This window comes from Sylvia atricapilla, chromosome Z (genome assembly GCF_009819655.1).
Source record: "Sylvia atricapilla isolate bSylAtr1 chromosome Z, bSylAtr1.pri, whole genome shotgun sequence".
Taxonomy (NCBI): domain Eukaryota; kingdom Metazoa; phylum Chordata; class Aves; order Passeriformes; family Sylviidae; genus Sylvia; species Sylvia atricapilla.
Genome location: NC_089174.1, coordinates 9,195,833 through 9,220,027, shown reverse-complemented (window position 1 = coordinate 9,220,027; position 24,195 = coordinate 9,195,833). Strand labels below are relative to the sequence as shown.

Below are 24,195 nucleotides of genomic sequence, written 5' to 3'. Positions count from 1 at the left end.
CCTTTTTCATATTTGCTCCAAGTTTAGGGTACGGAGGCTTGTTAACCTTATTCCAGTCAACAGGAACTTTGATCTTTTCATACAGTTGTAGTATTACCAGTGCATCTTGGAGATCCCTGAAGTGGAAAACATGGATTAAGTCTAATGTTTCGAGATTTGAGTGTACTCTGACTGTCACATCGTGAATAATTACTGTTCTTTAAAGGTTGTTGCAATTTCAACAACAACCCTAAAAAGAAAAAAAGAAAATCTGGGTCTCCCAAGAGCCTAAAGCTTACCCATAGAGGTGATTTACGTGGGGGTTCACACCAAGGGAGTTCATCCAGTTGCGGAAGGTCCGTTCCTCGCGCGTCTCTCCTACATGACAGAAAACAGGTTCACTGCAAATTCTGCAAGTTCAAAGCTGAGCAGAGATTTCCACCTTGCAAGGCAGGGAGCTTTGAGCAGCAGAGCTCACCAGGAAGTTTTAAGCAGAGAAAGAGTATTTTTTTCTACTATAATTTTTTTTTTAAAGGAAGAGGGAGACCCTGCCATCTAATCCCTGCTATCTAATCTTGGATATTATTTTGATTTCATTTCTGCAAGAAAAAGGAGCAGGAAGGTCTTTCACATAGGTGTTACCTAACTGCTGTCACAGCCCAGTCCCAGTTGTGCCAACAATTAGCTCTCCCATGAACATCTCACTGCATTTCTGAGGTTTTCCTGCCCTTCACAGGAAATGGCAGAACCAAATTCCCTGGCATGGTGAGTGACAGGCTGCTGGCAGTGTGCCTACAGGTTCAGGCTCCACAACAGGGTCAGAGCAGCTGAACAGGCTGCCAAGTGCCCTTCTCATCTGCCCCAAATGAGTAAACAACCACGGCAGCACTGAAGCCTCAAATCATAGGTGTTACTCCAATGGAGATACCAGTGCAGGGCACAGCCTCCAGTGACACAGCTGTTTATTTTAGATAGTCCCCTCCTGCTAATTTTGTGACTGATATGGCCCTCACCTTCCAACAGGGTCCAGTCGATGTCCTGGTTTTCAGGCTTGGTAAGTGCTGGGTACTTGTTGAACAGGTTGGCAACGAAGGCCAGGTTCAGTTTGGGGTTGCCACTGACCACGTCAGCCGGCGTGACGAACTGCCGGCAGCCGAGCCGATCTGCCTGCTGCAGCATGTACTCTGCCCTCCGCAAGTCATCCTTCTCCTGCCAGGGATGCAATGGACAACAGCTGTCATGGGACAGACTGGGCTGCAAAGCGGATGGGAAGCTCCTGGCCACATTGTGGAGCAATGTCACAAGTCCACGTCTGGCATCAGTCACTAGCCCAGCAAAGGGATGAGGAACTCACACCAACCCCTGCTGCTGTGCCACTGTAATGGCCTGTCTTGCTATTTTTCTTATCTTCTTTCCAAGCTCACATGCTGTAAAATTTTAATGCTTTTGGAACTTGCTGCTTCAAAAGGAGTCAATACTCCTGAATGGAGCAAGCCTACAAAGGATTTCTCAATCTCTATTAACTGGAAGGTAGTGACCAGGCTGGCAGCAAACACTCAACTGAGCACACACCTGAGGTGTGCACATGGCCACTGACACTGTACACGCTCTAGAAATTAAGATACCAGGTTACCCTGATGTCATGGGGCAATGACAGGGTACAGGTAGTTCACAATTCTACAGGATGAGGACACAACAGGCTGAATACTTACATTGAAACCAGACATGTTAATATCAATCTGAGGCTCTCCTTCTTTCTGCCCTTTGGGTGCAATTTGATTGAGGAGGTGGAAATAGGCTTTGGAATCCTGAAATGAATGAAAAAGAAAATTCAGCTCTCCTGCACAGCAGTGAATACACCATAACAATTCATTTCAAGCTCATTTTTAACAAGTCACCATGCATAATTGGCTTATGTACCTTTACTGAATTGCCAAAATCTGTAAGCTTAAAAGAGAGCACAATGGTAGAAATCCAGGCAGCAGGAAAGGAAACAAAGGGAAAAGGTTAGAAATATTTAAGATGACAATCATGCAGTTTGACTGTTTGAAAGCTGCCTTTGCTACGAGCTCTGGTGTCACAGCCACCTCTGCAGTGGCTGGAGGAGGCAATGACCCCATGCTGCTCACATTCATGACCCCCAGATGTCCCAAGGCAGCTCCAACCTCTAAACAACACCATTCCTACTGCCACAGCAATGATGAAAATGGCTCAGTGAAGACAAATTCCAAGCAAAAATCCAATTGTAAGCTGTCTGCATGTTTGCTTCTGTGCCTGCACATTAACTAGAACAGCTTAGAGGAGGAGCCAGCAGCTGTAGTGATTTTTGATGTCCTTTTAGTCCCCAGCACTAATGAAGTCCTCAGCATACCATGGCAGCCTAGGGGATGCACCAGGGAAGCCAACAGCTACCAGCAAAACTGTACATAATTCTGAAGTTGGAAATAAGAGAGACCATGCACACATGATAGATCACATCTATGCTCACCATCCACCTCATTTTTCAAATTTTTTTTCGATCTCAATTTTTTTCTATTTCAATTTTTTTTTCTCCTCCCTGAAACTGCTGGCCATGTGAATAAGCTCCACAAAACTGCTGAGACCAGCATCCAGGTGCCCCACACTGACTTAGAGTCATTATCCTCCATTTCTCACCAGTGCCCCCACTCACACAGGATGAGCAGCTTTAGGAGCCCCCAGTCCCATTCCTACTAAATCCAGTGTACAGAAAAAGAGGTCTTATTTCCCCTCCTCTCTCCAGCCCATGATATTTTAGATGAAATACCATCACCTGCCAAGAGTATGTGGAAGTCTCACTCTCTAGTAAAGCATTTTCCCCAGTGTCTTTGCCAAAATATACATTAATGACATTTGAAAACATATAAGTGATACCAGTTTCAGAGTTACTTAAAGCAACAGCAGCACTGAAGAAAACAGACAGTTCAACACAGGGCTCAACTTAACAGCAAGAGAGAACAGCACTGCAGGACCTCAAATACAATATCCAAAACTCCTCTAGTAAAACCACTCAGTAAATTAGAGTCAAGAAAGGTCCTGTCTGAGGATAAAATACCTCATTTACACAGGCAAACACATCCCTGTCCATCTCCCAGTCTTTTCCCAGGCATTGCAAATCAAAAGAGCTTTGTTACCTTGATATCTGAGCTGAAGTTACTGATTTTGTGCCAGCCTGCATTTTCCAGGTGGAAGTTGGCCCATCTTAGGAGCAGCTCTTCTGGGGACAGTTTCATAAGGTCCTCCAGATTTTCACCATCACGAAGTAAGGCAGCCAGTGCTGCAAGAAAAACGATTGTGAGGTAAGAGTCAAACCTGCACACCACAATTCGAGCTGCAGCAAGATTGCAGAGTGTGGATGCTGAATGTGAGAAATCAGGCAGCAGCAGCATAGTGTCTGTGGGAAACTAAGTCACACAGATTTCTTATACTGGTCTGAGATACTGTGGCCTGAGAAATTGGAAGGAGAAATTTAAACAGGAGAAAGTAAAACAATCCTTGCAGGTGTTGTTTTTTTCACTGTTGTTTACTTGAAAGAAATGAGTGAGGGTTGTTGTTCCTAACTGTCCAATAATGGTGATGTGTTTCTTTGCTGTCCAGGGAAGTTTTACTCCAGCAGAACTGTCTATAAAAGAAGATTTCAAAGAGTAACTTTGCTAACAAGCCTGAGAGTCTGTGTGTCATTTCCTACTGCCATTCCTAATCAGAGCGACATCAGGGGGGCACAATACCAACCACTGATCATGTCAAAATATTCCGGGTATTAGCACAGCTTTCCTGAGTTTGGTTGGTACACAGAGAGGAGTATAAATTATCTAGAAAAATATGTGCAAAACAGTACTTTCCCTTTCCTTGTATAACAAAATTCTCTGATTTTATGTGCAGTCTTTTAAGTTGATGACAGGAAGCTAAATGCAAATGCAGTTCTATCTCAATGAAAAATGCTTCCAAGCTGCTTCATAAGCACCGTTAAAAAAACCCAGAGGAGCCAAGATAAGCACCCTTTCAGCTGGCCACTGCTTCCTTTGTCATGAATTTTCAATCTAAGCCAAACAATGTCAACACTTCATGATGGGAAAGCTTAAATAAAAGACACTGAAGGCCCTCCATCCATCTGGATGCTCTGATAGCACATGCAGGAATATCAGAGCTCCTCAAATGATTTGAAAAGTTCAAATTTTGGAGGCTATCATGCAGGACTAAGTGAGCACAGGGAGAGGTCTGCAGCATCAGTCTCTCATCACCAAGAACAAAGCAAAAGCTTGAGCTGCACTGCACCACTGACAGTAGCAAGGAAGATTTTAGAATCAAATAACTACCACAGAGCTGAAGCCTCCCTTTCAAAAAATTTTTTGAGAAAGATATGCAGTTGTCTTTAATCACAAAAGGATCCAAGCAGCTTTTGCCACATCCCAACACTGTTAGGAACCTACAGCTGGAGCAGCCTATGGCATCACCAAGCAATGTGGTCATTTACTGCCAGGCTCAAGCCAAGCTGCATCTTGACTTACTGGTGTTCAGCCACCTCTCCAAGGCTGATATGTCACCAGGATGGCACAACCCTCCTCCATGAACCTGCTGCACAGCTACAAACAGGCTGGAGAACACTCAGCTTTGGCAGTGCCCTGATAATCCTTCTGGCAGCAGAGAGGAGGGAGGGAAGAGGCAGTGGCAGGGCTGGGGCTGACAGCACAAGCAAGGCTGTCTTCACACTTTAGAAGTACCCACTCAGAATTCGATTTACCTTCATTTCTGCTGAGCTCGATGTCGGCGAACAAGCCGATCTTAATGATCTGCCAGAGGAGCCCCAGGACCAGGTGAGGTTTCCCTTCCCTCAAGTCCTCTGCGCCAATATTGACAACATGACAGCCGATGGCAGATGCAGAATTCAAGGCCAGGTTCAGGTTCTCCTGCAAACAGCAACGCCCAGTCAGATGCAGTCCAGGGAGATGTTGGTTTCCCTTTCATCCAGCACCAGCAGAGTGGAGGCTTCCCCTTTGTCCTTGCTCCACCAGCAGATGCTCAGAGGAAACACTCCCAGCCACTCTCCAGCTGAAGTTTTAAGGGAGCTGTGGTGGCAGCAGGCTGAATCAATAAGAACTGAACTAGGCACCAGGGTTTAATTTCAGCCTCTGGTATTTAGTTTCAGCCTCCGAGTTAGTTGCATCTAGCAGCATCAACAAGAATAAGGATAGAGAAGTGCTAATTTACACACACACACAGAGGCATCCTTACAAAAAAAACCTGCCCCAGTATGAAATGATTCACAGCCAACACCAATAGCCACACTGTTTAAAAAAGACAGTGCTGTATATAATCACCACAGCAATATCATGTGTGCACAACATTTCAGCCATTTTACCCATTTTGTCATTAATTCAGCATTTTTGAGCCATGCCCACAGAACTGTCAATTATGCGTGGTACAAAACTGCATTTAATAATTAAACAGAAGCTATAAAACTTGCTCATTTCCAACATTCCACAATAATGCCTTGAGCCACCATGCTACATTCATTAATTCTATGTTAATATGAATTTTAGAAAATAAAATACAAAAATGCTTTATACCTGAATTATGAATGGTGTGAGTTTCTTCTTATTAATTGCTCTTTCATCAATTGTGTCAGGAACAGAAAGGTTAATCATTTTGCTGTTAGGAGGAAAACCAATGATATTTGAACAACACTTAGTATTTCATCCAAATAAAACTCAATGCGCTGTGACAATATTCACCACAGCACATTTCCTTTAGCCTGCTTGTTTTTGTGTAGGTTCTTTTTTCTCATAAAAATCAAGATCACATAAATCAGAAGTTAATATTTACATTATCAAGAATGTATTTGTAACTAATAGCTAAGCCTGAAACTTTAAACATGTTCCCAGCCACTACTGATCTCAACTGCTGGAGCAAAAAGAGCACATGAATTATTCACAGTGCAGTCCCTGAACTAGTGAAGACTCATTGCTCTGCTGACATCCACTGCACATTCTAGTAAGACAACAAACTTCCTCCTATTGTAAAGGTTTACTACTGCTGGCAAGAAAACCTGCCCCAAAAAAAGAACAAACGCTTGGAGAGCTCAGTGGGGAGCATGTGAGCACAATGAATTTTTAATCAACACAAAATATGGCAAATTTAAACTTTATATTATGAGCTACTTCCTACTCAGCTCAGACTTTGCCTAGAGCCATGAATTACTTGAAACTTGGGAAATAAATAAACTAAAAATATGCATCACTAGCTAAAGTTAAAAAATAAAAGAAATTAAAGAGAACAGGTAATTCATTTAAACTTACTTTATGTATTGATACAGAGTTACTGAAATTCCAGCTTCATTCAGTTCTCCACTATATTAATTCACTTACAATAAAACAAATGAACCTAACCCATAAAGCAAACAAAAACCTCATACACAGAAGGTTGCTAGTATTTAGCAGCCCTGGCTGCCCTCTGTTCTCAGCATGTAACAGAATAAGTCACCTAATTTACTTAGTGCAGTTATTAAAAAGAACAAGAAGGTTCCCAGAAAATCCATTTTTGGGTTAATGCATAATAAGGTGACTCACATTCCCACAGAGGACACTGTCTGCCTAAACATCCAAGAGAATGGGCTATTTATCACATGTGTCCCCCCTCAAGCCCTGCACCAGGCTGAGTTTGCACCAGGACAACTCCTGCTCCTGCAGAGCACCTTCTGCTCCCACAGCAAACTCAGTCTCAGGCCCACACAAAAGCATTGGAATGAAAATATCAGCTGGCACCAAAGCTGTGGCATTACACAATGGCAATGAAAGCCTGAGAGACTGAGGCTCTTTTTATATGTGCAAAACATTATGCACACACACCAGTCACAAAACCTGCCAAGAATAGGATGAAAATTCCCCTAACTACAGTTCTGTAAAGTTATTTTGCTGATTTTAAACTTTTTTTTTTTTTTTTTTCATTCAGGAGCCATCATGACTTACCATAGCACAATCCCATCTCCCACAGCATTGAACAGGTCATCCGTATTTGGGTTCATTGGAATAACATGCTTACAGTCGACATCACTTTCCAGGGCTTTGTTTATCCAGTTTACAAAGGCATATTTCTCTTCCTCTAAGATAACCAATCATAAATTTAATACAGGTTATTTTCATAACAAAGATTTTCCCAAAAGAAGCAGAGTACAGTAACCCAGGGAAATGACAGCCCCACCATCATTACCACACATTTTATTCCCACCATCATTACCACACATTTTATTAGTCACACAAAGTTCAAAGAAAGAAGACTCTCACAACTAGCAGAATATTCCTGTTATTTACTTGTTACTTAACAACTTTTTCATTCTCAAGTGCGACACAAGGACTTCATCAGACAGCACAGTTAACAAAGCAAATAAGAACACATTTAACTCATACACTGTTTAATTTGCAGCATATAATATCTGTCCTGCTTGCACCCTTACATGACATCACTCAGCTCTCGGAGAACTGGAGCACAGCACAGGGCACAGTGGTAGAAATGGGCTGGTTTTGGCACAGGACCTCCAAAAACCCAAGAGAAGAGTGGGAAGCAGAGTAGTACCTGAGTAGGAGTGCTGGGTGCCCTCGCTGGAGAGTTCTGAGGTGCCCCCAATGGCACAGATTCCTTCCTTCCTGTTAATGGCTCTTCGGAATGTTTTAGCGATATCGCTGCTTTTCACCTCTTGGAAAATCTACAATTTAAAGTGCTCTGTTAGACAAGAAATATTCATCTTCATAAAACAAAAAGGGACCACAGAAGGAACCATTTCCTCTCAGCTTTAAAGCAAACTTCACAGTAAAATCAGCAAATGTGAAGGGCCCAGCAAGGGTGTAGTGGTATTAAATCTGACATGGACAGTGAGCAGAAAGTCATCCCACTTTCTCAAACACACACTGCAAGTGCCTATTGGAACAGAAGCATTAGGCATGAAGTACCTTGCATATATTTACCTTTACAAGTAGATTTCAAGAGACCACGAGAAAAAAACCCATGAAACCTTTGCAGTCTGAGCACAGGTAACACATGCAGCAGGTCCTGCAGGGCCAAACTTTAGAAAGCTGCGGTGCAATTTTAACCTTTCTGCATAAGCCAGATGCTCGTGAGACTGTGACTTTAGTTCACACAAAAGACTTTGTCCACAACCCAAGAAACCACTCTCTTTAAGCATATAACAGACAAATCCGCAATAAAGTGTATCAATAAGTGCTCCAGGTAAAGATTCCCCCTTCCTCAACAACGGGCTTTGGAAAATTGGCAAAATACTCTCTTGTTGGAGGGCAGAAGAGATGCTTTAGCACAGGAAGACTGCACATGCCATTTGGATGCTACTGTTAGTGGCCCCAAGGCCCTACATAACTGAGAAGCTCTTAGTGAAAAAAGATTCAGTGGCTGGAAAGCCTACAGTAACGCCCTCAAAACTGAACTAAATTAGTTTCAACCAAGCTGAAAACACAAACGAAATCTGTACAAGTTCTCTGAACACCAACCAGAAATAAGACAATGAAACAGCACTGTAAAGAAGGACAACATGCCTCTGCTGAAAGGAGAGGACACCAGGCTGCAGAGGGGTCACCACAGGGCCAGGCTGCTGGTTGTCACACTTTACCTTCTCCATCCCTTAAACACAGGGAAGGTGGAAAGTCAAGATGATGATACAGTGCTGTTAGATCATCTCCTGATGGCATGCAGAGGTTGATCAGATAAAGCTGACTGAAGATCTGAGAGCCCAAAAATTGGTGGACTTCTGGTTGGTTGACTTTAACCATAGAGATTTTGGTTTAGATTTATTTATTTTAAAATTTCCTGGGTTAAATACTGGCATTGCATATCTTCTTGAGAATATGTGCTCTAATGCTGAGGTACCACTAAGTCACTTGGTCCCAGTGTAAAGTTCATGTCATTCTTTGTACCATGAACTCCAGCAAAAATGCTCAGAACAAGAGTTCAGTTTGTGAAAATCATGCAGCTAAGTATTGCTGCTAATGTACACCTCAGCTGCCCTAAGACATTTTGTCTTTACTCAATCATTGGTACCTTTCAAACGTGACAGAAGAGATTTATTTCTTCCTTCCTACTGCAAAGTTAAGAGTTATGGACCAGCTCAAACCAACAGCTGAAACATGCACCCAGCATGCAAGTGGTTACAAACTGCAAACTCCAACTTACTAGTTGACTCCGAACTCAAAAAGTTCAGAGGGTCTGAAAACAATTAAGGAACAGAAAGTAAAGATAAATTAAGAGATATCAAGAAAACTAAGTGATATGAAAACAGCTCCATCAATGTACTGCACATACTTTAATTAGTCCTTCAGCATTCAGTCATCAGAACATCAAAAGGATGAAGAACATACATCAAACCATTATCTCAGAAGTTTTGTGCTTTTGTAAAAATAAATAAATCTTCAAATTCTGGCCTATTTCTACTAAAAAAGACTGATCCTCCAACTTGTCCTACCACCTTACTCCTGTTCTTCCCTTTCAATGCAAGATTTGAATTTTTCTAGATGAGCATCTAACACAAATCCAAGCGTGTCTTGAAATGCTCTTTCAGCTCTTTAGCAAATACTTGTAGTCCCACTGAACAGAAAAAGGAAACTACACTGAAACATAGTGAAAACAAGCATTCATCTCTGCGCCTGGAAAAACTGAATAGCTTCCAGTAAATACTGTAAGCTTGGATCATTGCAAGTCTTTTTTCCAGTTGTCACCTCATGTGGACACAGTATTTTGGCCTCCAATGAAGCTATCATATAGGAAAACCACATGGATTCTTTTTGGTTGTTGGTTGGTTTTTATTCAAAATACAACCAATATTTCTCCTCTGTCCAAATCTAAAAGCTTTCAATAACAGCACAAAAGACTGATCATACACAGATACCTATAAAAAGAACTGATTTTTACAGGGCTAGTCCTCAGAATTGATCAGTTTGTCAAAAGAAAATTAGGATTAGGGTAAGTGGCTGAAAAGTGAGGTTCAACCTCTTCTACAGTCTTCCTTAGCTTTGTCTAAAAGGGCTCCCCCCAAGGCTGCTGGCAATTCAGAAATATCACTTACATAGACGAACTCTTCAAAACTGATCTTCCCATCTTTATTCTTATCACCATCGATCATGAGCTTCTGGATGATCTCTCTCACCTTGTAGCCAGGGAGAGGCAGGCTGGCCTCTTTGAACAGCTCATGCAACTCATAGTCACAGATGAAGCCATTGCTGTTGAGGTCTGAGGAAGAGAAGAAGCAGTAGAAGGTTTTAGAAATGTGCCTGTACCTGACAGAACTGACCCCCAACAGAAGGGCAAAAAAGTGACCCCCCATATCTAAGAGCTTTATGGAGAGCAATCTCCACACTGGGGATCTGCTGAATCCATCCAGGGCATGGGCACACAGCAGGATGGCCACACCAAAATTATCAAGGAGTACACTGTTCAAAGGACACTCATAGGAAGCAAAGGTACACGGTAAATACACACAGCACATGCTCAGAGAGTGTCCCACCACAAGTCACGGGATCCCTCCAGCTCTGGGCAACAGCAGCTTTGAAGCAGGACTGACCACGATGACTCTGGGCACATGTGACAAGTCTGGTGTTAAGGTTTCACAACAGGACATCTGTATTTTCATAAACAATCTCCAGAATGTCTCTTTTTACGTCTAAATACCACAGCCCCTCACATGTTAAAAATAAATGGTAATGAAACACAGTACCTCTCATTTTCTGAACTAGAAACACCAAGTCAGCTCTGCAGTTTCATTTTTATCATGTTGTCAATTACGTTCTCCATTTAACACTGACAGCAAATTGCAACCAGATATTTTATTGCTGCCCAAGAATGCTCTGCAAGGACATTTGCTTTCACAGTCTATCACCAGGCCACAGCAGCACCGTATGTTTAGTGAGATAGTGTCACCCACCAGACTGAGGAAGAAAATAAGAATCTAGTGTGACACTGGAGCTTTGCACATAACATATCCCCAGCCTCTCTGGGGACATCATCTCATCTACTGACCACACATGGCAAATCCAGCAGCCCCAGACTTTCTTCAGGCAAGTGAGGTTTTCCTGACACTATGGACAGGCAGGGGTTGGGTGTCTCCTTCCCCAGGCTAACCAGGACGAGCAGAGTGCTGCTCACAGCAGAGCTGGCACCCAGCTTTCAGCAGAGTTGGATCCACAAGGAGACAGAACATTTGAAGTAGATGTGCAGCCCAGATTCACACCTCAAGACATAAGCATGGCCCTCCAGCCCCATCTTTGGAGAGGGATTCAGGGCATGTTGTGCTGTTACTGGCTCAGTAACAGGATGCTAAAATCCCTTTGCTGCAGGCAAACTTGCCCAGGGAAGTTAATTTTGTGCCTGAAGAGCTGCACCAGCACCAGGATTTGGTTTTCTTCAAGAGGGAATCTTACCATAGCCACTGGGGTCAGTATTTCTGCTTAAAGGGAGATACTTCCAAGAACAAAGAAAACAATCAGGATAGCTCTAAGGTCCAGGGTTATTTGTTTGTTTGTTTGTTTTTTAACCAAATTGTGGAGGTCAATTTACTTTTAATGAGGATCCTGTGGTTTTTAGGTTTTGTTTCACAGCAGTGTTCCAGCAAGCAGCACGTTTGCATCACCACTCCAACCGTCCTCATTTTCCAGATCCATATGGGAATATGGGATTTTAAAATTGTTTTTATCAGTTGGCAAGAAAGTGAAACTTTGCTCAGTGGCAAATATCTGAAGTAATCAGAGCAAACCTGTACTCCCTCCTACACCCCAATCTCTGTGCCTTATACTAAGAAAGAGCATCAGTTCCAGTGGATTAATAAATACATTAAACTACTTCATGAAAAGTCAGTGTTTACAATAGTGCTGAGGAAATAAAGTGGTTTGGGGCAATGATTAATGATACCAATATGCTGCTGTCTGGCTCTCAATTTGAGAATTTTATTCTGATATAATACAAGCTTACAAAGGAAAGATTTATTAACAGCCCAGCCTGAGATGTCATGAGCAAACTATTTCCCCTCTAGATAAATCACAGCTTCTTCTATTGCAGTATTTTTATTATTGAATCTAACTACAATATGCATCTTTTCCCCTCCTTACAGCCAGTGAGGAAAATAAGTTAAGAAGGGATTTCTTAATCTCCAGGGCCTATGAACCTAAAACAAAACTTTGCTTTCACCTTCAGCCTGCAGGCAACTCCCTTGCTTTTGCCTGTGCCTGACTGAAACAACCACAATCCCTCAGCATGCTGCCAAATTAAGCAGGTAAATCCAAAACCATCTGTTCACCACTTCTTCCTATCAATCCACCACCAAAGTTATATATCTACTCAAATGTTAGAGTAGATGTAAGTAGCAGGCAAAGAACAGGAAAAAATAAAACTTCAAAATACATACTGTATCTTTGACAGGATCAAATTTTGATTTAGATTTGGTAAAGGTTTTCTTCTTGATGTGTTTAGGTTAAACATTCAAAAGTGTTTCTGATTCAGGCTTGCATGTGCAGTGTCTGAGCCTATTCAGATGTGAAAGGGATAAAACCACATATGGTACCTCATGAGGCAGAAGCCCCTTAGGTGAGACATCAGGAAATTGAGCTGCAAAGTCTGCAACTCCAATAAGTGACACATGGATAAAAAGGATGCTGAAACCTATTTAAAGCTTGGTGCTACACATGAAGCCCTGCAGGGCAGATATGAGGAATTTACTCTAAGCTGGGGCGATTTGATGGTTTCATTCACTCCTGCAATCAGCATCTTCCCAGTCCTCCACGTGTGCTTATCTCAAAGCAGATTTACGTTTGCTCACTAAAAAAAAAAAAAAAAAATTAAAAATAGGAGCTCTGCCACACAAAGAGCCATCTGAAATGCACACTCACATGGGAGCACAGCACAAAGAAAGATTTTGTCCCTCAGGGAAGGCTGCATTGGGCTCAGACAAACAGGACAAAATCAAGTGTGAAGGACACACCTTAAGTAACTCAAAACCCAAAACTTGGGGCCTAAGCTCTTGACTTGGGACCAACTCTTAACAACATCCCAAACATCCACTTTTAAGAGTTACCCTTCTATAGTATTCTGGGGGGAAAAAAACTAATCACCTATTTATTTCACAGAGTAAAAGGGCATCTATGTGCAAGACACTTGGGAGTGGGAATTACAAGCAAATCAGGTCTGTTAACTTAACTCAAAGACCACACACCAAGTTACTGGTTTTGCACTGAAGATGCTCTCATTTCAAGTTTTAGCTTCTTGGCCACAGAAAAGCAGATTTGAGTGCTAAAGCCTGCTGGTTTTACCATAAAGTAGTGCTGGCCTGTGGTCCTGGCTTGGTAGCAGAGTAAAGTAGTGATTGACTATGAGATGGAAAATGGACCTGTTCTTAACATGTCAACAAGGCTGACATGACAAATAGGCCTGAGACCCCTGTCCCACAGGGCAGCTGCTTCCCTTCCTGCTGTCTCTGTTCCCCTTCTGGCATCAGATGTACAAAGAAGCAGCATTAAAACAAAACAAAACAAGACAAACAAACAAAAAAACCCCAAAACCAAAACAAAACAAGTAAAAAAACCAAACCAAAACAAAAAAAAAACCCCACAAACAAACAAACAAACAAACAACTCCACTTCTGCAGTACCAGCTAGTTCCAAAACTACTTCCAGCATCACTACAGGCCCATCATATGGTGCCTTGCTGGATGTCCAGCACTGCAACAGGCCCTGACTTCAGACAGAACTGTCTAACAACATCTGAGATGGTATTCAGCAGCTGAAGAGGCTGTCAAAATAGAAGCCATCCCAAATGAAATCGTTCGGCGGCCTGCCCAGAATTACTAATGGAACGAAGAGAAATTGTTTTAACAGACGAGCTTAACAGCCTGGATTCATTATAGTCTGCCTGATGGAAAGGAAACTACAGCGCATCTGAAGTTTCCTATTTCTACTGAAAGATGCATGCACGCCAGCATGCTAAACCTGGGAAAGGTCACGGCAGCCAGGCACAGCACTGGCCTCTGCCGTACGCAGGTGGCGCAGCAAAGCCGCAATGAATCCCAAAAGCTGCCTCAAGCTCTGGATCAGCTTCCTCCCGAGGACAAGTACTTAAAATAGCTTAAATAACAGGATGCAAGAGGGGAAAGTAACCCACACATTTCCTTTTAAGGACATATGCTCAGCAGGACACACTAGCAGGATCACAGATCCTTATTTGCCCTAAGCCAATGTTTCGGAGCATTGTTTTACCACCTTGCAGTGCTGAACAAAGTGTTCAGCTGAGTTATGATTTTTGAGTACTTCGTGTTTCCAGAAAAGATGCTTATCTCTGCTTATCTTAGAAGGAGGGAGAATGAAGACAAATAAACTGAGGAAGTTTGCGGATTTTGTTCTGCCACGCCTCCCCTCTGAAGTGCCCCTGTTTGGCCAAGTACACACAAACAGGCACCTGCTCCACAGAACAACTTCAGAGATCCAACAAGATCTGGAGCAACTTGCTCTTCTCCCACTAACCTGTGGGTCACTCAAAGCCTAGACACTTCCAATGCCCCACTAATTACTGTTTTCAAACATCACATAGCTTTTTTTCCCCCCACTGCTCTTTACCACTTGGATCAGTTTCAAGACAAATAACTGCCTGTAGGATGGTGGGAGCTGCTTGTCTGTGCTATAGATGGCTTTAGTGCTAACCTCAAACAGTGGGTTTTCACCTGCAGATTGTTTTAATAAGCAATAGGATGTCTATGGGACTCCTGCCTTTTGCTGGCTCCCAGAGAACAGCACATCAGTCGCATGGGAGAGAGGGAATATCTCCAAGTGGCATGGAAGGCAAGTGGTGACAGAGCACATAGTAACATACCTCACTACCTTCCAGCACCCCCAGATATCTCAATCCAGTCCAGTTGCAGACAGAAAAGCTGGTCAAACACACATCTTTAAAGCCCCATCAACCTATCCATCCAGAGCTTGCCTCAAGGAGGTCTCCAGGAAGCCAAACCAGCCATGCATTGGTGCAGGGCACATCTTGGTAAATAGAAATCACCCTGTGAAATATTTCCTCCTCCCCACATCTCCTTCATGACATACTAGTAGCCAGCCAGCTGAGTTTTGCTATAACCATGCTTCTCAGCTGCATTCCAAACCTTCCAGATAGCTGGGAGATGAAAAACAGGCTTTGTTTTACATAGCAGTCTTAGTCCAACTTCTGTTCACATTCACTGAAGATACTATTAGAAGTTCACAGAGGAAGCTAGTCACCCAGCCAGTGACCAGTTCTATATCCCAGGGCAAACAGCTCCTTCAGGCAAGAATAAAGGGAATGAGAGCATTAAAGACACTCTTGACAGATGTGTCCCACATGCTTGCGGGCTCCACAATGCCTAAAGCACACAAAACAAGGCAGTTGAAAAGACCTAGCAGATCCTATCTCATTTGTGGGTATGTCCAGGATAATTAGCACATTTCTCATTAATATTTAAGTTCTGATACTACCTTTATAATTTAAAACCAAACAGGGACCCACATCCTGAACAGGGTGAGCTGGCTTCCTACAACAAACCAGGATATGACTTGCATTTCTCCGTGTTTCCAATCTAATCTTGATAATTTCTACCACTTTAATGACAAAAAGCCACTACATTCCAGAGAGGTTAATAATTTTAAATGCATCCAAGGACAGAACAGGCTGCCTACATCCCAGCCTTATTGAGATATGCACTAAGAGGCACATTAGACAAACACTGCGCTTCCTCCCAAGGAACATCTCCCTCTGTAGCAGCTCACTTCTACCTGCTATAAAAGTCTTCACAAGAGCAAGAGAAGAGAGGGAACTCCTTAAAATGCAACTTGCTTTAATTTCCAGTAGGGGATACTGTTCCATGAGAATCAGTTGCTTCTGAAATTCACATTTCTCTCTGCAGACTGGAAATTCTGAGCAAGTGAGAGTCTTCACAGCCACCCTCCCTGCCTTAGAGGCTAGCAACACCTGATACAGGTAAGAGGCAACTATGATTTTGTATATATAACCAGTGCTCATTGATGCCCACGTCCAGTTAGGAAAACAAAATGCTGGCTTCTCACCACTTGTGCAACTTGATCCCGGCCAGTGCCAGTCCCGGGTGTGGTTCCCCTGCTGCACACACTGACCTCAGTCCACAGGGCTGTGCTCCAGCGCCCATCCCACCCCTCCCTGCTGCTTCTCTGATCCTTCAGCAAACCATATCAAGAAACTAAACCAACAGAAAACAACTTTTTTTTTTTCCATTATGTCAGTGTTTTGCCCACTTCAGCTTCCTGAAGCAGCCTGCCAGAGGCTACTGCGATGCCAGCACAGGGAGAAAGCTGGGAGGCAAAACGGAGCAGTCCCTGGAGGAGGCTGTGCAGCCCCTGGAGCACGGCAGGCTGAGGGAGAAGCAGTGATGGAGCCACCAGAGGGCAATGGAGGTGTGCTCAGCACAGGGCACTGATCTCACTCTCTACAATCTCCTGAAAAGTGGGTGCAGTCAGGTGGGGCTGGTCTCTTTCTCCAGGCAACAACTGACAGAAAGAGGGGGCACAGTCTCAAGCTGCACCAAGGGAAATACAGGCTGGATATTAGGAAAAAAGTTTTCCATGGAAAGAATAATAAAGTACTACAATGATCTGCCTGGGGAGGTGGTGGAGTCACCACCCCTGGATGTATTCAAAAAAAGACTGGATGTGGCACTCAGTGCCATAGTCTAGTTGAGGTATTAGGGCATGGGTTGGACTCAATGATTTTGGAGGTGTTTTCCAACCTTGTGATTCTGTGATCAACACAAGTCACTCCATGATGGGCAGCTAAACAAATTTGGTTTTGCTTACAAGCACAACCCAGTAAAGCAGCACCTACACTGACCAGGCACATGGCTCAGCCAATCTGCCAAGCCAACACCACCAGAACCAAACACTGTGCAAGCCCTGAAGTGCTGCCAAGGCCAGAGCAATGCTATACCTGTTTGGATAGTTCTTCTGCCATCAGGAGGCAACACCCTGGAGCAAGAGCACAAGGCTGTCTGCCAGTTCTCCCTGGTAGCCAGACTGCCCATGTCCCTGCCTTTGTGCTCCTTGGCCAAAGTGACAAGCCAGAAGTAACGAAGCTGCCAAGGGACTCCTTGGCACAGAGGCAATCACAAGAGCAGCAGAATGCCCACATCCTGCTGGCACTGCTGCTCACCACAGGAGTGGCATAAATCCAATTCAAATGTGCAGCAGACAGGAGCAAGGTGCCCTCTTCCTAAGGTGTGACTTACCAACTTTAGCAAAAGCCTCCTTGAGTTCCTCCAGCTCATCTTTGGAGATTTGCATTGTGTTGGCCATCTCATGAATTTAAGGAGTATCTAAAGAGAAAAAAAAGAACACCGTGTTGAAGAAACCAGGTTGCATCCAACAACATGCAGTTTCAAACAGCAGCATAGCAACAATCAATAACAGTGTCACCACAGCTCCCGGAACCACGTTTATCTCTCCACTAAGAAAACAGATGTGTCAAACTCAGAAATGGGAAATACACTCTTTAACAAGTCAAAAAGCCCATTAGCCTTGTTAATATTTAGCTTTGTATATTATTTTATGACTATGCTGTTCTAAGGTACCTGCTGTCAGTGTATTCTGTAGGTCAGAACTCAAATCTCCAGAGATTTTCCACAACTTCGAACAAAATCAGAATCCAAAGTTAAACTACTAACAGGGAGCACACAGCTACCAAGCCCAAATAAAAGATTTTGAACAGTATGTGAAGATGGTTTTTGTCACAAAGTAAAATACCCAGTACTGTCTGCAAAAAGGAAATAGTTTGCTCTTTTGCAAGAAAGCTGTTTGAATCAACACCTGCTTTCCCCAGAGTCAAACTCCCAAAAAACTGCAAGAAACAGGCTGTTTGCATTGCCACTGCCTCCCTGAATGGCAGAAGCACCATGAGCAAGCACAGAACAGCAGGCATAAGAAACAGTGAAACCCCAGGTTCGCAGAAACTTCACTTGGATCAGATCTGCTTGGTGTTTAAGAAACAGAGAGGATGAAGCACAGAGTTCCTCCACCCATCTGCCATCATACTACTTTCTAAGCACTGATTAGGTGCCACCCAGGCAGCCTGGACAGGAGGTATCACCACAGGGATGGGAGCAAGAGAGACACCTACACACATCCGCATCCCAGACATTCGTGACAGGGGATCAGATGCCCTGGTGGCACTCTGGCTGACATGACCATTCACTGATGCAACAAGGAACAGAAACACAGGCACTGACAAGCACATTCTAACACCACAGCTAGCTCTAGCTCAGGGTCTGTAATGGAGATTTAGGCAGGCTTGGTGTGACTTCGAATGAGATTTGCATCCCAAGATTTTCCAGCTCCCACACTGTTCAATACAGGTCTGAATTTGAGAAATAAAAAGTTCCTCCTCTGCCTATGGGAACAGACACAGCTGCCTCCTCCTTTGTAAGCAAAAGGATGAGGGGTGGATTCAGGTTCACAGACTGTCAGAAGGCAGGATCCTGAACAGGCTGTCTCTGGCTCAAGGCTCAAGCAACAAGAGACTCAGTTTTACAAATTCCTGTGCTCTGATTAGCAACACTCCTTTGTCTGAGACTCCCAGCTGCCTTCACAAGAACTTACTAACTTAAGAACACCAGTTCGCCTGTAGCTGTAAATATTCATTTTCTGTTACACTTCACTCAGTCTGGAAAGAATGAAGCTGTTGGAGATGAGAGTGATGGGCAGGTGTGGCAGCCTGGGAAAGCAGCTCAGACAGGTGCTCGCAGCAGAGAGAAGTCAACAAGAAGTTGCATCACAGCAGACACATGAAGGAAAGCACTTCATACCCCACCTCCCAGCATTAGCAGGCACAACAAGATGTTGAAGAGTGAGTAAAAGCCACCAAGAGCAAGACAATAAACTTCTTTGGGCTCAAGTTGGAAAAACGGGGCTGAGAGAGGAATCATAGCAAAGGTGCATGAGACTGACAGAAGTAAAAAAAAAAAAAAATTTATAAAAGTAATTTTTTTTACTGTTTCACAGATTACAACTTAGGCTATTTGACCAAGGCAATTCTACCATGGAGGTCCCTGCAAGATGCAGGAATGCTGTGTGCAGCACTGTCTTGCTTGGTGTCCAGTCTGGGATCTATCTCCATTCCTGGAGCAGCCCCTTCCCTGTAACACTCTCATGGGTGCCTCAGCCAAGCCTCAGTGCCACCAGAACCTGGCCATTTCCAGGGGATAAAGGAGTTGCTTAACAAGAAAATCAGCTCTGAGCAAGCTTATTGCATGATACAGGAGATAGATTTCACAACTGGCAAAGACACTCGGGGAATGCTACCAAGAACAGAGCCAGATTTGGCTAAGCAGACAGGTGGCATGAGCTGCCAGGAAGGGGAAGCTGAGCTACAGACTGAGAACCCAGCCAAAGCTCCTCCACAAGGTCTGCCTTCTTCCTAATTCTCATTTGCAGCAATTCATTTTCAAACCATGATGATTTACCTTAAAAATGGATTTCCCAAAGCATCATTATCTAACCACTTAATTAGAATTTAATTTGCTGCTGACTATCTCTAACATCTTTAACAGCAGAAGAAGCAGCAAACCCTACCATAAGCCGAGAGCTTTTAAAAATGCTGCTCTGTTTGACTTTATCAGGGAAATACTATCCTCTAGATATACCCTACAGTTGTTTGTATGAGTCTTGACTTTAAAAAAATTTCCTTCCAGTCCCTAGACTGTTCAGCTTGGTCCATAAAACAGGTTCCCCTCGCAGTTTTTTTCATAATATCACTTCTTCCTTCTGTTTCTCTGCTTGAGAGGTAGGAGGAAGATTTCAACTGAGAAAAAGCAGACACCTGACCTTGTCAGGGCAGTCTGGGAAGGGGGAAAAGTGTCAAAACAACACAATCTATAGAAAGGTGAGTGGGCAACAAAGTTACAAGCTCCCAAAGCAATTGTACAGAGCTTTTCTGCAATGAAGAGGTATGACACCATCATTGGGACACTGGGTTGGGGGGCAGGGGAGCTCTTGTTGTGTGTGCAGTTTTATGTTTGTTTGTTTTTAATAGCTGAGTCTAGGGCATTCAGAATCGTGTTTTTCATTCAGTTGCGTTTTTAAACAAGAGGCTTTGTCTTGCGGGACATAAAAGGCCCTTTTATCACACTGGCACAGGGATCACACATCAGCTGCCTCACTGGAAGCCCTGTGGGGATACCACCCTGCTCACGCCTGACCATGCCACACTCACCCCTGCTGCAAGAAAGCCTCTGCCAGGGTGTGGCACATTTAAACACTCATTTTAGAGGGACAGGAGAGAACTAGAGCAAAGTTTCGGTCTGGTGGCTACCAGGCCATCAGTCAATGCACAGATAAACAAAGGGTACAAGGAAGCAATCATTGCTCCAGATCCCTCATCCTGCCTTCATCCCTCACCCCACCGAAGAAAAGGAAGGGCAGATCTGTAACACATGGATGCACAAAGGCACCTGTCTACCTAGAAGAGCACAGCTGGCAGACAGTGCAGCGTGTTCCTGTCCTCTGAAGACTACCTGTGATACAGATCAGAGCTGCTTTAAGTACATCTCAGGTTTTAGAATATCAACCCCTTCCCTGAGACAGGCTGTATAAAGTTCCTGTGCAAACAAATTTCACAGGTTCTAAACACACTGCAGTCACTGAATTGGGGTTAGTTTATTTGCAGAACTGTAATAGGGGCAGGTCAAGGAAAGCTGTCCCAGAGAGTGTTTTGACAGCTGTGAGCCACCTGGGGACAGCCACTTGCAGGGGCTGTTACTGGAGGGATGCCTCTGCTGAGGAGTGCAGCACTTTCAGCACAAGTGCCAGAGGCCAACCAGGATATTTGAGTGGATTAACTGCTCAGACAGCAACTTAAAAATGCTCAAGCACAGAGAAAAATCTTCTTAAGTCACTTTCCCATGAGGGGAAGCCCTGGAAGCTGCATCCTACACAGAGGATTGGTAGAAAACTGATGAAGGGGGGGATAGTCAGAGATTTGTACATCTTGAAAGTTGGCAGATTAATTCAAATATGAAAGCACATAACAACCAAATATTTCCTGACACCCACTTCAACACTTCCAAAAGAAACAGAGCTGGAATTTGTTGCTGATCCAAATGGAAGAATTTACTTTTTTAGTAGCTCTCTATTACTCTGAAAACTGAGTGCTTCATCCCTTCCAGGCCTGCCTTACTTTAATATCTCTATGAAAACTGATTAACAATATCAACTTGTTTACTCAAACAAGCCAATGCAAAGACACATTAAAGTGTCAACAAGTGTCAAAAAGGTATTAGTATGTCTTATTTCCACCCGATTAAAAAAAGAGAAAAATGCAACACAACAAGTGAGCCAGACCTAGTCTAGAGCACTGACTCACCCCATTTGTATTCCCCGTTTCTGAGGAACCTGTGGTTTTGCTCCCTTTGCATGACAAAAGCTCCTGACATCAGAAGGCAAGTCAGTTAGCATTAGCTAATTAAAATACTCAAACCCCACATCCCTGTGACCACTGACCCAACACGTATTTTTTGGAATAGGCAATGGGACAGCCAGGCAAACCACAGCAAGTGCCAGAGCCCTCGGGCTTGGGCACTGAAGCGGCTGCCCGGCCAATTTGGCAGAAACCTGGTGATTCAACTGACCCAGGATCCAGCCCCCAGGCTTCCTCTGGCCCACCTACCCCTCCGTTTCCTCCCTGTTCTGCAGGTAGGGCTGGTCCCTGCCAAGAGCAGCATCCCAGAGTGGGGTGGCTGCATGCATTCCCCTCTTCACCCTCCCCAGCCCCTTCTGAAAGCAGCAGCAGCACTGTGACCATCCCAAAAGGGCTCTGCAAGCTCCACAGCAGCCACGACAGTCCAGAGCAGACACCCTCAGGAGAGTGAGGGAAGAGTCACTGGCAAGGGACACCAGCATAAGTTTTCTTTGCATCAGTCTCCAGGGACTGGAAGCTGCAGAGGATGCTGCAGGGATCTCCTGACACTGCAGGAACCCTCCTCCACAGGCACAGGCCTGGGCTCATGCTGCTTTTGGAAAAGTTCCCAGGCAGGAGAGGGGATGGATACACCTACTCCCATCTCCATCACCAGCCCTGATGGCTGCTTTTACTGCTCCTGTCCAAGCAAAGCCTTTGGGATTTTACAGACAACAGTCCCAAACTTGACAGCAACAGGAGGACATTATGGTGCCTAGACTTGGTCTGATGAGTCCTCTGAGGTAAATAGTTTCCAATGCTTTGCAGGGAGACAGGAAAGCTGAGGGATTGATGGCCTGTAAATGAAAACCTATCATAAAATCCATCCTCTCCGGCTCATAATCAGTTTGTGTGCTCATCAAATGCTCACCACAATGTTTTGCTCATCAAATCCCTACAAGACAGCACCCGCACCTTGCATGTGGTTATTAGCAAACACCAAGCTGATGGAGGCACATAAACTTTTAATTGGCAATTACCTTCCAGACAGTCACTGGTCAAAGGCACTGGCTGAAATGAGACCTTCACTGCAGTTTGGTGACGGATGTCATCCTGGTAAGAGCAGTGATTAGGAGATGCTACCCCATCCAGAGAGGCTTCACCATGCTGGTGTCTAACCCCTGACCCTCAGCATGATGATGCAGATTCCAAAATCACTTTGGTGTTGCTCTTTGCACAATTGCGGTTCTTGTGCTCACAAACGCTGTGGTGTTCCTATCCACTCAGAGAGCTGTTTTCCCTGCCTCAGGAAGAAAGAGGCACACAGATTTGGCTGAGTAGCTGCATCTCTCATCTGTGGATCTCCCTTTCAGCAAAGTCTTCCCAGCCCCAAACACATTAGGCTCAACAGCAGCGAATCTACAGCTCTGCTGTCAGGTCTGCACTGCTTTAACTATTGAACACTCCTGTACTCTAACACCTGCAAAGCCATTACCCAAATGTAGCTTTATTTTACTCTGAATTCAGCTTTTCTTAACCATGCAAAACACTAAAAAACTCACCTCAACCGGCCAAGACCAACTACATAAATTCATTTTTAATTCTGAATTACTTTAAGCTTGCCTGGCTTTTTGAATTGACCATCTTACACCATCCAGTCCTCCAGCTTCCTGAAGCAACTGCCTCTACACACAGCACACCCTTTGACTGATCCATGCTGGCTGTGTAGCCCACCAGCTGCATCACAGGGAAAGGACACAGGATGGCAGATGGAGATTCCCACTGCACAGGCATCCTTCAAGTCACTTCATCCCAATTCCATATTGAGATTACCTCCAGCTGCTGTTTCTGAAGCACCTCTAAAAGAGCAGAAGTCCCATCAGCAGGTTTGCTTCATATTCTTTCAGAATCCTGAAACTGTCATGCTGGGAGAGGCAAGTTCCCTACTATGCTTATGTTCACCTGGGAGTAGACTGTGAAACTTTGCTCCAGTTGTTGCACAACTCACCACTGTTGCAGGGGGAAATCTGCCAAATCCATCAGGAGCAGACACACATGCTGGTGTTAGTCACTGCTCTTGCCTTGCCAGACGTTCTATGGATTTGTAGGCAAGTCTCAATGGGGTATCCACCTCTGGACAAGTATGTTCCTCCAGCAAATCCAGGTTAGAAGTTCAATTTCCCCTAGCTAGACCTGCATAGAGTGATGCCAGGTATTTTTCTAAGCAGCACTTGGGTAGATGCCCAGCAGGGATCTGGGCTGCCAAAGGCAGGACCACACCAACAGTATGGGAAGAAAGGCAGCAAATCACTATTCCTATGCCTTCTGCCCACCTTTTAACGATTGCCCCGGCACCCACTGACAGCCTGGACAGCCTGATCCTTCTCCTTTTGCATTCTGGTCAAAGTGTCTTCTCTCCCTTCATCACAGAACCAGATTCACTAGCTTCAATCACCTTAAATCTTTAGTAAAAGCAACTGCTGACCCATCAGCCAATTTACATGCCTTTGACAGTCCTGCACAGCCTGGGAAGCTCTCTGGGGTGTGGTCAGGCCTGGATAATGATCAGCGTGATCAGAACCCTGAAACAGAACTGAACTGTAGCCAGCACCCAGAGAAAACCCAAAATCAGGCACCAGACTTGCTCACAGCATCAAATAGGAATCAGCCCCTTCATAAAAGCTCAGGAGAGTCCTCCACAGCAGGATCCAGAACACTGAAAGCTGGGGATATGAACAGAAATTCACAGGGATTCAGGTACATAAGATAAAACAGAGAGCA

General features: G+C 44.2%; 1 protein-coding gene across 6 annotated transcripts in view; it reads right to left on the bottom strand.

Moving 5' to 3' along the window:
- Positions 1-24,195, bottom strand: part of PLS3 (plastin 3) — a 51,391-nt gene that overhangs the window by 4,080 nt on the left and 23,116 nt on the right. For 5 of the 6 annotated variants that reach the window (XM_066339719.1, XM_066339724.1, XM_066339722.1 and 2 more), the window contains exons 2-12: positions 17,255-17,341; positions 10,061-10,224; positions 7,567-7,696; positions 6,963-7,095; positions 5,565-5,646; positions 4,739-4,904; positions 3,132-3,274; positions 1,692-1,787; positions 993-1,188; positions 279-357; positions 2-116 (exon numbers count right to left, since the gene is read on the bottom strand). In XM_066339719.1, the coding sequence (XP_066195816.1) occupies positions 2-116; positions 279-357; positions 993-1,188; positions 1,692-1,787; positions 3,132-3,274; positions 4,739-4,904; positions 5,565-5,646; positions 6,963-7,095; positions 7,567-7,696; positions 10,061-10,224; positions 17,255-17,321 (1,371 nt within the window). In that variant the 5' untranslated portion in view covers positions 17,322-17,341. Of the gene's footprint in view, position 1; positions 117-278; positions 358-992; positions 1,189-1,691; positions 1,788-3,131; positions 3,275-4,738; positions 4,905-5,564; positions 5,647-6,962; positions 7,096-7,566; positions 7,697-10,060; positions 10,225-17,254; positions 17,342-20,478; positions 20,527-24,195 lie in introns of those variants that run through there. The other variant, XM_066339723.1, reaches the window with a different exon arrangement.